Here is a 14,190-nt window from a genome sequence, read left to right as displayed (position 1 = left end):
TGATACTAGTACCTTTGTGAACTTATCATTTCTGAGAACGCAAGCTGTTACAGCCTGATTACCTGTAAATACCACATTAATGCAATAAATGCTCAAAATGATGTCCGTCAACCTCAATGCATTTGGCAATACGTGTAACGACATTCCTCTCAACAGCGAGTAGTTCGCCTTCCGTAATATTCGCACATGCATTGACAATGCCCTGACGCATGTTGTCAGGCTTTGTCGGTGTATCACGATAGCAAATATCCTTCAACATTCCCCACAGAAAGGAATCCGGGGACGTCAGATCCGGTAAACGTGCGGGCCATGGTATGGTGCTTCGACGACCAATCCACCTGTCATGAAATATGCTATTCAACGCCGCTTCAACCGCACGCGAGCTATGTGCCGGACATCCATCATTTTGGAAATACATCGCCATTCTGTCATGCAGTGAAACATTTTTTAGTAACATCGGTAGAACATTACGTAGGAAATCAGCATACATTGCACCACTTAGAGTGCCATCGATAAAATGGGGACCTCCCATAATGCCACACGATACATTAACCCGCCAAGGTCGCTGATGTTCCGTTTGTAGCAGCCATCGTGGATTTTCCGTTGTCCAATAGTGCATATTATGCCGGTTTACGTTACCGCTGTTGGTGAATGACGCTTCGTCGCTAAATAGAACGCGTGTAAAAAATCTGTCATCGTCCCGTAATTTCTCTTGTGCCCAGTAGGAGAACCGTACACGATGTTCAAAGTCGTCGTCATGCAATTCCTGGTGCATAGAAATATGGTACGGGTCCAATTGATGTTGATGTAGCATTCTCAACACCGACGTTTTTGAGATTCCCGATTCTCATGCAATTTGTCTGCTACTGATGTGCGGATTAGCCGCGACAGCAGCTAAAACACCTACTTGGGCATCATCATTTGTTGCAGGTCGTGGTTGACGTCTCACATGTGGCTCAACGCTTCCTGTTTCCTGTTTCCTTAAATAACGTAACTACCCGGCAAACGGTCCTGACACTTGGATGAAGTCGACCAGGATACCGAGCAGCATACATAGCACACGCCCGTTGGGCATTTTGATCACAATAGCCAGACATCAACACGATATCGACCTTTTCGGCAATTGGTAAACGGTCCATTTTAACACGGGTAATATATCACGAAGCAAATACCGTGCGCACTGGCGGAATCTTACGTGATACCACGTACTTATACGTTTGTAACTATTACAGCGCCATCTATCACAAAGCGAAAAAAGTGGTCCAACTAAAACATTCATATTTCTTTATGTACTACACGAATATGTAATAAAAATGGGGGTTCCTTTTTGAAAACACGCAGTTGATATCCGTTTGACGTATGGCAGCGCCATCTAGTGGGCCAACCATAGCGCCATCTGGTTTCCCCCTTCAAGCTAGATGAGTTTCGTTCTTTGTAGTTTTTTTCGTTTGATGCTTATTTCGTGAGATATTTGGTCTGGTCACTATCAATGGACCACCCTGTACTCTGCCTGACATTTCACTGTAATTTCCTATCCGGCCGGAGTGGCCGAGCGGTTAAAGGTGCTACAGTCTGGAACCGCACGACCGCTACGGTCGCAGGTTCGAATCCTGCCTCGGGCATGGATGTGTGTGATGTCCTTAGGTTAGTTAGGTTTAAGTAGTTCTAAGTTCTAGGGGACTTATGACCACAGCAGTTGAGTCCCATAGTGCTCAGAGCCATTTGAACCGTTTTTTTTTTTTTTTTTTTTTTGTAATTTCCTAAATGTATACACCACATTCGGGTCCGTTTTCGGCCTCGAATCTCATTGATTGGAGTAGTATTTTAACATCCAGGTCAGAGTGAGTGAGTTTCATACTGATGAATGGGCTCATCCAACCAAGTTCTTTGTAAATACTCCCACATTCCCACTGCCAGTTACGGGACAGCAGCTCCCCCACGTGTCTCCGCTGATTACGTGGTACGGGAAGTGCGCCCTCGGCATGCGAGCTGCAGACGCCAGTGTTTCTGTCGCCACATCTGGGATCAGGATGCTATTGATGTCCAAGAAGTGTGTCTATGTGCTGTAGTCTCACCTGTTTAGTTATCAAGAAGTGAGTGCATCGTCACACTGACTGCCGTCGTGCCTTCAGCACGCTCAGGCCTGAGTCCCTGTCCTTACTTTGCTGGAAACCGCTGTGCTTATCTGTAAGTTTAAGCTAAGTAAGGTTTGGAGGGATGTGTTATAAGGATGGCTTCCAGAAGAAGAGGATGGCGGGAAGTCAGTTTGCCAGCTGATCTCCGAAAACACCCTCTTTCCCATACGCATATTCCCTCTCCCACGCACATACACACTCAAGTCATAGCTCTCAAGTTTATACTTTTTATGTATAACTTAGCAAATGAAGCCGACATCCAAAAAATGAGACTGATGGAAGTATAAACTACCTAACAAGGGGAGGCCGCCAATTGTGAAATTCAGATTCGATTCATACTGCGCATAATAAAAGCTCATGGCCAGAGGTGTAATGTGGCAAAGCACCAAGATGCACCTCTCAGCCGCTGTCGAGAAAATCGACAGTTAAAAGAAACCGTTGCGGTGAAATACTCTCTACGATTAATAATTTCCTACAGCGTCGTGGCGCAGCGGTAAGCGGTCGGGTTCGTAATCCGAAGGTCGCCGGATCGAATATCGCGCCATACAATTTTTTTTATTATTAGTTTTTTGTAATTGAAATTATATATATATATATATATATATATATATATATATATATATATATATAAACTATTAATGAATTGCTTATGCATGTTGGTGAAGGCGGATCGCTTTCCAATTGTACCGCCTCCATTTTTCCGTTTGTTTAACAGGGTGTACCAAAGCTCTCCCGTCCGCACTGATTTTCGACGATGTTATATGTTGCGCTAGGGACCGCATCTACCTTCTTTTGAAGTTAGCAGGCAACTACGCTGTTATGCGGCGGCTCGTTTCGGCCCATTCAACATCTGTCCTTCAAGTGTAACGAGCAAGTAACGGAGTTTATATTTCATGCCTGCCACAGCAAATTTGTGTTCGTGGGGTCTCTATTCTAATTCCAACGTTTGACTTACGCTATACGTACTCGTGTCGGAATATCGTTTCTACATCTTCCGTTAACTATACGTGGTTAACATTATAAAGAAAATTAATAACATTTGTGAAATACAACTTTGTTCGCGGAAAACGTAATGATGTTCGAAGTCGCCAGTTTTTCCACGACAAACGACTTTCAACAACTTATTATATGCATAATTGTTGCAACTGATTGCCGGGAATTATATATATATATATATATATATATATATATATATATATATATATATATATATATATATATATATGGCGGCCTCCCCTTGTAAGTAGTAATGGCTAGAGGGCAAATGCAAGAAAAAAGTGTTCTAATTTGTATGAAACCTTATGGGACTTAACTGCTAAGGCCATCAGTCCCTAAGCTTACACACTATTTAACCGAAATTATCCTAAGGACAAACACGCACACCCATGCCCGAAGGAGGATTCGAACCTCCGCCGGGACCAGCAGGAAATGCAAGACCTAGACGTAAGGATGACTAGGTGTAAGACAGATGCTTCCTGTAGAAAAATGAATGGGACCATTGAGAGGAAAAGGAGTAACTATGAATATAAAATGTTCCGATGCAAGCAAAAGAATGAAATGATGAAAGGGGGGAGGAATATATAGAGGGTCTATAAAAGAGTAACAAACTTGAAGACAATGATATGGAAAAATGCGAAGAAGTAAGGGACGATATGGGATATAGGATGCGAGAAGAATTTTACCGAGCACTGAAAGATGTAAGTGGAAACAAAATCCCTGGCGTGGACGAATTTCCCTCAGCATTTTTGAGAACTTTTGGAGAGCAGACCATGACAAAATTATTCCACCTGGTGTGCAAGATTCATAAGACAGACGAAATACTCTGATACTTCAAGAAGAAGGTAATAATTCCAATTCCAAAGAAAGCAGTTGCAAACAAGACTGAATTCTACTCACAGTTGCCAAATATTGAAAATAATTCCCTACAGAAGACTGGAAAAACTGATAGAGACCGACCTTGGGGAAGCTCAATTTGGGCCCTGTAAAAATGTATAACACGCGGGGCAGTACTGACCCATCGACTTATTTCATAGATCACAGAAAGCAAACCTACATTTGCAACATTTCTAGATTTAGAGAAGGCTTTTGACAATGTGTACTGGACTACTCTCTTAGAAATATTAAAGGAAGCAGGGACACAATACAGGGTCCGGAATCTCCTTGCAACTTATACGGAAACCAGACTGCATTAATGTGAATCGAACGTAATGTAAGAGAAGCCATAGTTGAGAAGGAAGTGAGACGTCGATGTAGGCTATCGTCGATGTTATTCAATCTGTGCACAGAGCAGGCTGTGAGGGAAATCAAAGTTCAGGGAAAATATATAAAAACTTGGCAGTTGCTGATGACTCTGTATTCTGTTAGATGTGCCTAATGACTTGGAACAGCAGTTGAAGGAAGTGGATAGTGACTTGAGAAATGACTATATGAAAAACAGCTCTGAGCACTATGGGACTTAACATCTGTGGTCATCAGTCCCCTAGAACTTAGAACTACACATATCCATGCCCGAGGCAGGATTCGAATCTGCGACCGTAGCGGTCACGCGGTTCCAGACTGACTATATGATAAACATCATTAAAAGTAAACACGGTTAGTAGGAAGTAATCTAAGTAAATGAGACGATGCTGAGGGAATTAGATTACGAAACGAGACACTGAAAGTAGTATGCTACTTTTGTTATTTGGGCAGCAAAATAACTGATGGAGTGGACAAGGTGTGAAATGCAGACTAGTAAGGGTAAGGAAAGCATTTCTGAAAATGAGGAATTTCTTAACGTTGTAAATATGATTCAGACATTATTTTCTGAAGGAATTTATCTCGTGTGGAACAAAAAAGTTGGTGATAGCAAATTCTGACAATAAGAAGATAGAAACTTATGAACCGTGGTGCTGTAGAAGGATGCTTGAGAATAGACGCTTGATCGAATAATAGTTGACGCCCCAACGTAACATTGGTGTTTTGTATCACCTAATATGTTTTTTTTGTTGTAGTCTTTAGTCCGAGATCGGGTTCATGCAAGTCTCCAAGCTGCACCATCCTGTAAAAGCCGCTTTATTTGCGAAAAACTACTGCAACGTACGTCCTTTTGAATCCGATTATTATATTCAGCCTTGGTCTTCCTCTACGATTTTAATCCCCCACACCCCTCTCCAGCACTAAATTGGTGATACCTTTACGTCTCACATTGGGTCCTATCAACAGATAGTCATGTTGTGCCTTAAATTTCTTGTCTCCCCATTTCTGTTCAGTTCCTCCTAATTAGTTACGCGGTCTACCCATCTAATCGTCAGCACTCTTATTTATATGTTATTCAAAATTTAAATGTTGCGGAAAAGTAAATACGTGTTCTGCGTTATGTGCAATTTTCTGGAATTACGTATTTTTAGTGTTAGCACGAACGTGCCTAGAGGCCGTTGCTAGTGGCAGACAGCTAGAAGTTCAAATTGCTTGCGAGCTTGTCCTGCTATCTTACAGTACAGTCGCTTCTAGGAAACATCATATCTAGAAGAATAGTACTGCTAAGACAGAAAGTCTAAACAGTAAAATTAAGTCTCTGAAACAGTGAAAAATCGTAAAGACTGAAACCATCACTCCCATCGCATTTTCAATAAGCAGCACATTCCTTTGCTTAGAGTTGTCACAGTGCGGAGCATCGGAGATAACCTAAGTGACTGAGGATGAACATTATTCTGTCGCTACGCCTCTCAGTCTTATCCAGACTAACAAATAAAAAGCCAAATCACAGCGACACTTGTCACCCTAACGAATAAGTTAGAGGATTACATGTTGTGGGGGAAAAACTGTAAAAGGTAATTCTCATAAACAACACTGCGTGGTGATTTTCAAGGGGATAAATTACTCATCACGAAGGTGATGTGCTTGTGTATCTTATAAACTAACATTATTTATTGGAACACACGAATAAAATTTTAACACGTAGTCCTGCACAGAAGGTTGAACAAAAGTATGAAACTTATTCATCTTTGAACTTATTATAGATTTGTAAATTATTATATCTATCGAAAACGAAACTTACAATCAGGAAATGAGTCCTGAAATAAGAGAGATGTACAGAATGTGGCCTGGAAGTTTGTGATCTTAGACTCATGAAATATGAACTACAGTAAAGTATTGTGTCTATTGAACACATACACTGATCATCCAGAACATGGTGACCACCGACCTACTATCGATATAACGCGTCCAGGCGACATCAGCTCACTTGGTGAGGAGTGACTGCCAATCAGACACACGCACGGTGCATGTAGTAATAATGAGCACGCTGTCCGTGTGGAGAATGGGGAAGGCCGTGCGATCTGTCTGAGTTTGACCGACGGCAGATTGTGATGGACCGGAGGCTCGGCATGAACATTACGGAAACTTCAGGACTTGTCGCGTTTTCGACGAATGCTGCGAGAAGTATCTTCAACAAGTGGCGAAACCAAGGTGAAACCACGTCCAGACGTCATGGTATTGGGTGGCCACACCTCATTGCAGATGCCGACGTCGTAATCTCGGCAGACTGATAAAACAGGAGAGGCTGCGAATTGTGGCGGAATTAATATCAGACCATAATACTGAGCCGAGTAAAAGTGTGTTGCGAACACACTGTGCACCGACCACTCCTAATGGGTCTCCGCAACCCACGACCCATGTACGTGCCAATCTTAACACTACGACATCGGCAACTACGACTGAAATGGCCACGTGACCATCCGTATTTGACGTGGGTGCAGTGGTAGAGCGATGCATGGTCTACATCTACATCTACATCTACATCTACATTTATACTCCGCAAGCCACCCAACGGTGTGTGGCGGAGGGCACTTTACGTGCCACTGCCATTACCTCCCTTTCCTGTTCCAGTCGCGTATGGTTCGCGGAAAGAACGACTGCCGGAAAGCCTCCGTGCGCGCTCGAATCTCTCTAATTTTACTTTCTTGGTCTCGTCAGGATGTATAAGTAGGGGGAAGCAATATATTCGATACCTCATCCAGAAATGCACCCTCTCGAAATCTGAACAGCAAGCTACACCACGATGCAGAGCGCCTCTCTTTCAAAGTCTGCCACTTGAGTTTGCTAAACATCTCCGTAACGATATCACGCTTACCAAATAACCGTGTGACGAAACGCAGCGCTCTTCTTTGGATCTTCTCTATGTCCTCTCTCAACCCGACCTGGTACTGATCCCACACTGATGAGCAGTACTCAAGTATAGGTAGAACGAGTGTTTTGTTTGCCACCGCCTTTGTTGATAGATTACATTTTCTAAGGACTCTCCCAATGAATCTCAACCTGGCACCCGCATTACCAACAATTAATTTTATATGATCATTCCACTTCAAATCGTTCCGCACGCATACTCCCAGATATTTTACAGAAGTAAGTACTACCAGTGTTTGTTCCGCTATCACATAATCATACAATAAAGGATCCTTCTTTCTATGTATTTGCAATACATTACATTTGTCTGTTTTAAGGGTCAGTTGCCACTCCCTGCATCAAGTGCCTATCCGCTGCAGATCTTCCCGCATTTCGCTGCAATTTTCTAATGCTGCAACTTCTCTGTATACTACACTATCATCCGCGAAAAGCCGAGACCTTCTTCATCATGCTGATGGGAGGGCGCGAATCCATCTTGTTACAGGGGAACAGCTCCGTGACTTCAGTACGACGGTATGGAGACAAGGTGGCAGCGGCTCCATTCTGCTCTGGAAACCATTCACGCGGACATCCATGAGTACAGAGAAGATCGCACAAAGCACCATGATGGCCAAGAAGTATCTTACAAAGGTTGGAGACCACGTACACAACTTCATAACGATCGTTTTTCCCTATGGCAGTATCATTTTTCAACAAGATAATGCGCCATGTCACAAGGCGAGGAATGTGATGGAGTATTTCGAGGGAAACAGTGGCGAGTTCCAATTGATGTGCTGGCTTCCCAATTCGTCAGATCTGAACGCTACGAACACATCTGGGACGTGATTGAATGTGGCGTCAGAGCTCATCGCTTCCTCGCCGGAATTAACGAGAATAAGGTGACTTGTGTGCTCAGATATGGGGTTAACGCCCTCCAGCGACCTACCAAGGCCTCATAGATTCCCTGCCACGACTCGTCGTCGCTGTTACCCGTGTCGAAGTTGGACATAATAGCTATTGGTTAGGTGATCATACAGTTCAGGCTGATCAGTGTATCTTACAAGAAAATGATCGCTAAAATAATGGAAATATGTTGTGAAACAACGAGAGCTGCTTACGAACGTGGCCTGGAAGAGCGTGATGCAGGCAGCCGTGGCGCTGCACACGAACTGCGTCATCGCAACGGGGCTCATCACGTCCTGCAGCACGTGCAGGAAGCTGCGGGCAGGAAGAGGAACGATCACACAGTTAACCTGGCTCTCTGCTCAGATCTGAGTGTGTCATTCATCTAAACATAATCTTAGAACAACCACGACACTTCCTCGCAATTTAGAAATGTATGCGGTGCCACGACTCAACGTCCGACCATTATTTTACCACCCAGACTTTCTGAGTCTCTCAGAACCAAATTATTGGTAACTGAAGTAAACTTCACAAGCCAAAATCGCAAAAAAAAGCATTTTATTGGACGACCAGTTTCGACAGGGCTGTGCTGTCATCATCGGATATTATGCTTTTGAATTTTTGCGAAATATTTTCGATCAGTGTTACAAGTCGCTTCACACTGCGATGACAGCACATCTCTTTCGAAACCGGTCATCTAATAAAATGCTTTTTTAGTGTTCTTAGCTTGTGAAGTTTTCTTTAGTTCCTGTGCACTGCAGATCGTCCTCAGATTGACATATAACCAAATTATTGCAATTCTTACGGCACAAGGAATTTCGGAGTATTCACTAAGGTAACAAAAATTTTTATGTTAGAACGTACATTGGGTAAAAGGTGAAGGTGCAGATATTTTTGTCGGCGAACGAGGACGGTGTACTGAATAACATTACATCGTCAGTATTTACGTCACTTGCAGGCTAATAATTATGATAACAAGTCGTACGTTTTTAGGTTGAGTAGTACCTCGAAGTACATGAGGGCAAGAACAAGCCATTAATGTTTATTTTCTCCTGGACACATTTGTCATGAGCTGAAATGTGAACGTGTGGACGCAAAACGTTATGTCTGCACTATCAGGAATCGTTCACTTCTTGGCCCAGGCTCGAACATGCAGAAAACATTTACGTCACAAAGTTTGTAGCGTGTTTCTAGGAAGACTGTTCGACACAGCGAAAAATAGCAACACACTGATGTGTGTACATATTAATCTATCACATATAAAATTTTATGCACTGATACCCTGTGTGTTAAACGTTTAAATTTAATGGAGACAGCTGAAGTAACACATGCGTTTACTGTCTTTAATTTGTAGGGGGTGGGTACAATAACTATTTTCAACGCCACTGCAGTGTCGTAGGGGAAGACTAGACGAAAAATTCGATGCTCGTAAACATTAAACTGGCTTCTGAAGTCACCTTAGCGACAACGCATGAGTGTTCCATCAGTTTTTGAATTTCATCCTGTTACACCCCGATCTTAGTCAGTCCAATTCTTGGAAGTTTTTTATTTCGTTAACAATATTGATTTGAATCTTCCTTGGTGGTAATTAGGGGAAAGAGTCTGTTGTAAGCTCTATGGAAAATCTAATTACATTTAAGTTGAATCTAAATACAACCGTTACAAACACATCGTGCTAAGAAGGCCAGTAAAACAAAACGCTTTAATTGTTAATTTTAGACTGGTAATATTCACAGCATTTCGAGTTAAAATTTACATACAGAGTCAGTTTATAATTTGTGGGCATAATAGCAACGTATGTTTCCCAGGATTATTATAGCGAGTAAAATAAGTGAGCGTTAAACAGCTTGAGTGGCTTTTGTAGGCCAGTTTCAGATTATTTCAATTTGATAGGCCACAAGTGGTGCCTTGTATCAACTTGTTTGTCTCGACTTCCTCTAAATCCCTGTGGTACCTTACAATCAGTTATCGCTCACGACCATATGTTTGCTACGTAATTAATAAATGACAAATGATATTACGGTTAGTAAGTTTAAGTTCCCATGTAGCAAATCGAGCTGTGTTTTGTAAGTGCAATGTAATTTTCATTTGTCACAAGCCACCCTCGATATTAATAGTTTCAGCTGGTAATAAAACAAGGTTCACCTGTAAAACATTCTAATCTATCTATCTATCCATATTCGGTTCTCGTTCCAGTTAGTGCCGGGTCTGGCTGCTGACGAGTCCTCTCCATTTGGCTCGGTCCTCCCACCACCTTTCTTCCTCCACTTGCTGCCAAGCCACACCTCTCCTTTCCACAGATATTCTCACTCCTGTTTTTCACCGTGTTCTTGGGCACCCTCTAGGTCTTTAGGTCTTTTTCCATGCATCTTTTGTTCTTCCATAATTTTGGGGAGTCTCTGCCCACGCATCCTTTCTACATGCACATACCATCTTAATCTCTTTTTTTCAATTTCTTCTCTCACACTTTATTGTTTAAGGTCCTTTGTAATATCTTCATTCCTTACTGTCCATTCTTGTTTTTCCCCAAACTGCCCTGAGAAATTTCATTTCCCCTGCTTGCAGTCTGCTCCAGTCCCTTTCTGTCATTGACCATGTTCCTCCTCTATAGGTGACATTAAGGAAGTAATAACTCTTATACATAAGGAGTGTTGCTTTTTCTGAAACTTCCTTGTTCCAAATCCGGTATTTTATTGTTTGGTACAAATTGCCTCCCTTCTGCAACCTCGTATTAATGTCGTTGGTTATTCTTCCTTCACTAGATATTTCACTCCCTAAATAAGTGAAACTGTCTATCACTTTGAGGGGTTCTCCATTCAAAGTAATATTTCCGTTGATCCCTCTGTCTCTTCCAAATACCATTACTTCACTCTTATCTTTATTTATTTTTAATCCATACCTTTTAATTATTTCCTTCCACGCATCAAATTGTAACTGTACATCTACCTCTTTATTACCACATATTACCATATCATTTGCAACATTAATCATTTGTCTTTTTCTTTTACTATATCTTTAACTGCCCTATTCATTCCCTCCATCACAACACTAAAAAGTGCAGAAGATAGAATACTTCCTTGTTTAAGTCCTTGTCTTATTTCGAAGTATTCAGAGTTCCCCAATGGTGTTCCAATTCTACAATTGTGTCCTCTGTACATTTTCTTTATTACATTAATGTATTCATCTATCTTCTTCATTTCTTCCCAGAGTCTTTTTCTGTTAACTGAGTCATATGGCTTTTCTATGTCTACAAAAAACATTATCACCCTTTTGTTATACTCCCAACTTGTTTCTTTTTCTATCTTTTCACTGATTCAATTTTGTAAAAGTCTTTCAAAACTCTTGACTGTATGACTCAAAAGGGATATTCTTCTGTAGTTTTTACAAAGTCATTGTTGCCGTTTTTGAAGATGGGAAAACTGTCTCCTCTTCTCCAATCGTCAGGTATTGTACTCTTTCTCCACACAGTTGATAGTACTGTATACAGCCACTGTATTCCCACTTCACCTGCTGCTCTTGTGATGTCCTCTGATACTTCATCAGGCCCTGGGGCTTTCCCCCCACTCATCTTCTTCGCAGCTGTTTCCATTTATTCCCGTGTAATTTGTCCTATTTCTGCTTCCCAACTTCTCTCAATTTCTACATTAGTTGTTGTTTCCTCGTGTACCTGCTCCTCAACGTTTAACAGTTTCTTAAAATGTTCTTTCCAGAGATCTTTTATATTCCCTTGATCTTCAGTCATAGTACCATCCTCTGTTTCCATCTTTACTGGTACTTCAGAAGCCCTCCTTGTATTTTTCATCACTTTATACAACATTTTCTTATTGCTCTTCACATCTTCTTCAAGTTTTTTTGTAAACTCTTCCCATGCCTTTTTCTTTGCTGTTTCCACTATTTCTCTGCACTTCTTGTTTTCCTCTATATATCTTATATGGTCCTCATCATTTTTAGTTTTCCACCACTTCTTCCATGCTCCATTTTTTCTTCTTACTGCTTGGATTGTGGTATCATGCCACCAACTTGTCTGTCTTTTTTTTTCCTTTCCAGATGTTCTACCACATACTCTTTGTGCTGCTTCGACTATAGTGCCTTTGAATAAACTCCATTCTTTTTCTACATCGCAGAAAAATTCTTTTGGAAATTTTTATGTGAATAATTCTCTATACTTCTAAGCACTTTCACTCTCCTTCAGTTTCCAATTCCGTATCCACATCACTTTCTTCTGTTTTCTATTTTTTACACACTGATTCATTTTCCATTGGCCCTCCAGTAATCTATGGTCTCCCTCCGCACTCACACTTGGAATTACTTTCACATTTGTTACTTTCTCTCCCCTTCCCTATCTACTAGAACATAATCAATTATACTATTGGTTCTTCAATCCCAACTGTATTTGGTGATAACATGACTTTCTCTCTTCATAAACCAGCTGTTTGCTATTTTCATTCCATTCTTCTGGCACAAATCCAGGAGTCTTTCCTCTTCTTCATTTCTGCCTCCATATGCAAAACATCCCAACACTTCCTGAAGTCCCTTTCTGTCTTTGCCAAACTGTGCATTAAAATCTCCCATCACTGTATTAGCACTCTCCAATTCTAATATTCTTCCCAAATTGCATTTTGTAACATGAATAAAAATGGTGACTACCTATGACAAAAGTTTTACATCAAGAAGTAAAACAATTCGCCATTGTTAGATTTCTAGCAGAATATTTAGGAGGAAAATGTAAATTATAAGTGACTCGCCTTAGAGTGTGCTGATGAGCCTTGACACAGTCCACCAATTCCCTGTACATCTCTTCTGATCCTCCGCCAGCCTCTGATGAGTTATACGATTTGGTTCCAAATTTTTGCAGTCTCGCCTTTTCGTTATACACAGCTCTACTTTCTTCGACTTTTGATTCTCTACCGACAGTCGAAAGTCGCTCTCCCATTATACGCAGCTGTGCAGCTATATATATCATGCACGTGACGAAGAATATATCCAGACCGAAGCTTAAAAAGTTCCAGTAGAAAACTGAGTGGCACTGTATGAAGTAGACGCTGATATAGAGCGGGAAATTCGTCTTGACGACTCCGCGCACGTTGGCAAAGGGGAACTGCCGGCCGGGAACGCCCGACGCCCAGGCCACGACGGGCATCATGAACCACACCGGCCCCAAGATGTTGAGGTACACCATGGGGGCCCACGTCAGCCACAGGGCCTTACGGTGCGAGCCGGTGAAGATGGCCATCAAGGCACCGTCGCGCTCACAGTGCACCCACTGCACGCTGATGACGTCACGAAGTGCGGTGACGAGTCGGCGGTAGGCGCCGACGTGGCTGGAGAAGTGCGCCAGTTTGACGGCGCCGCCGATCAGAGTGAACGTGTTGACGAACGTGAGCATGATGCTGTCCCAGTCGCCCCACGACTGGTACGCGAAGAGGAACCCCATGGCGATGGTGGCGAGCATGCTGAAGTATATGGTGGCCGTGTAGGCGGGGTACAGCTGGTGCCACCAGCGGCTGCCCTCTGGCGGCCAGGCGCCCGTCACCATCAGCAGCGTCACGTTGTGACGCAGGACATCGCCCACCGAGACACCGCTCGCCGGTTTCGTTTTGCGTTCAAACATCGACAGCGCCGGCATAATGCTGCGCGAACTGTGGAGAATCACACATTTTTCTTTCTTAACGGAGTAAGTTAAAAGACACAAAAGCATGAAACACCTACAGCCGTCCTTTCGATGTTATTTATTATTTAGCAACCAGTTCTTCTGGTCTTAGCTGACACTGTGTGTGGGGGGGGGGGGGGGTAGAACTCCAATAGTATACACGATCTAATCAATGGCCAATATTTATGATCTGGCTTCCGTAGAACACTGTAACAGCAATGTTGTGTCTGCAGTTGAGCTGGTAGTTGATGGTTTCAACCGCACCATCTCTGTTACAGTATTCTACGAAAGCCAAATCATAAATATTGGCCGTTGATGGAGTCGTGTTCAGTTAAGGCCCGAAGATAATGAACTGAG

General features: G+C 42.4%; 2 protein-coding genes across 2 annotated transcripts in view; both read right to left on the bottom strand.

Annotated features, from left to right (window-relative positions):
- The window catches only part of LOC126199323 (odorant receptor 85c-like), a 33,382-nt gene extending 24,888 nt beyond the window's left edge, over window positions 1-8,494 (bottom strand). Inside the window, exon 1 of the mRNA XM_049936164.1 lies at window positions 8,399-8,494. Within this exon, the coding sequence (XP_049792121.1) occupies window positions 8,399-8,473 (75 nt within the window). The 5' untranslated portion in view covers window positions 8,474-8,494. The remainder of the gene's footprint in view (window positions 1-8,398) is intronic.
- Window positions 8,495-12,849: 4,355 nt separating this feature from the next.
- LOC126199574 (uncharacterized) lies at window positions 12,850-13,809 on the bottom strand. Its single transcript, XM_049936497.1, has one exon. The coding sequence runs from the start codon at window positions 13,807-13,809 to the stop codon at window positions 12,850-12,852; it is 960 nt and encodes a 319-aa protein (XP_049792454.1).
- Between the last annotated feature and the right edge of the window lie 381 nt (window positions 13,810-14,190).

Source organism: Schistocerca nitens, chromosome 8 (assembly GCF_023898315.1).
Source record: "Schistocerca nitens isolate TAMUIC-IGC-003100 chromosome 8, iqSchNite1.1, whole genome shotgun sequence".
NCBI lineage: Eukaryota > Metazoa > Arthropoda > Insecta > Orthoptera > Acrididae > Schistocerca > Schistocerca nitens.
The sequence above is the reverse complement of the archived record's forward strand: the minus strand, read 5'-3'. Positions and strand labels throughout refer to the sequence as shown.

Coding starts and splice junctions, on each gene's coding strand:
- LOC126199574 (XM_049936497.1), bottom strand. CDS start 13,809: ATGCCGGCGCTGTCGATGTTTGAACGCAAAACGAAACCGGCGAGCGGT.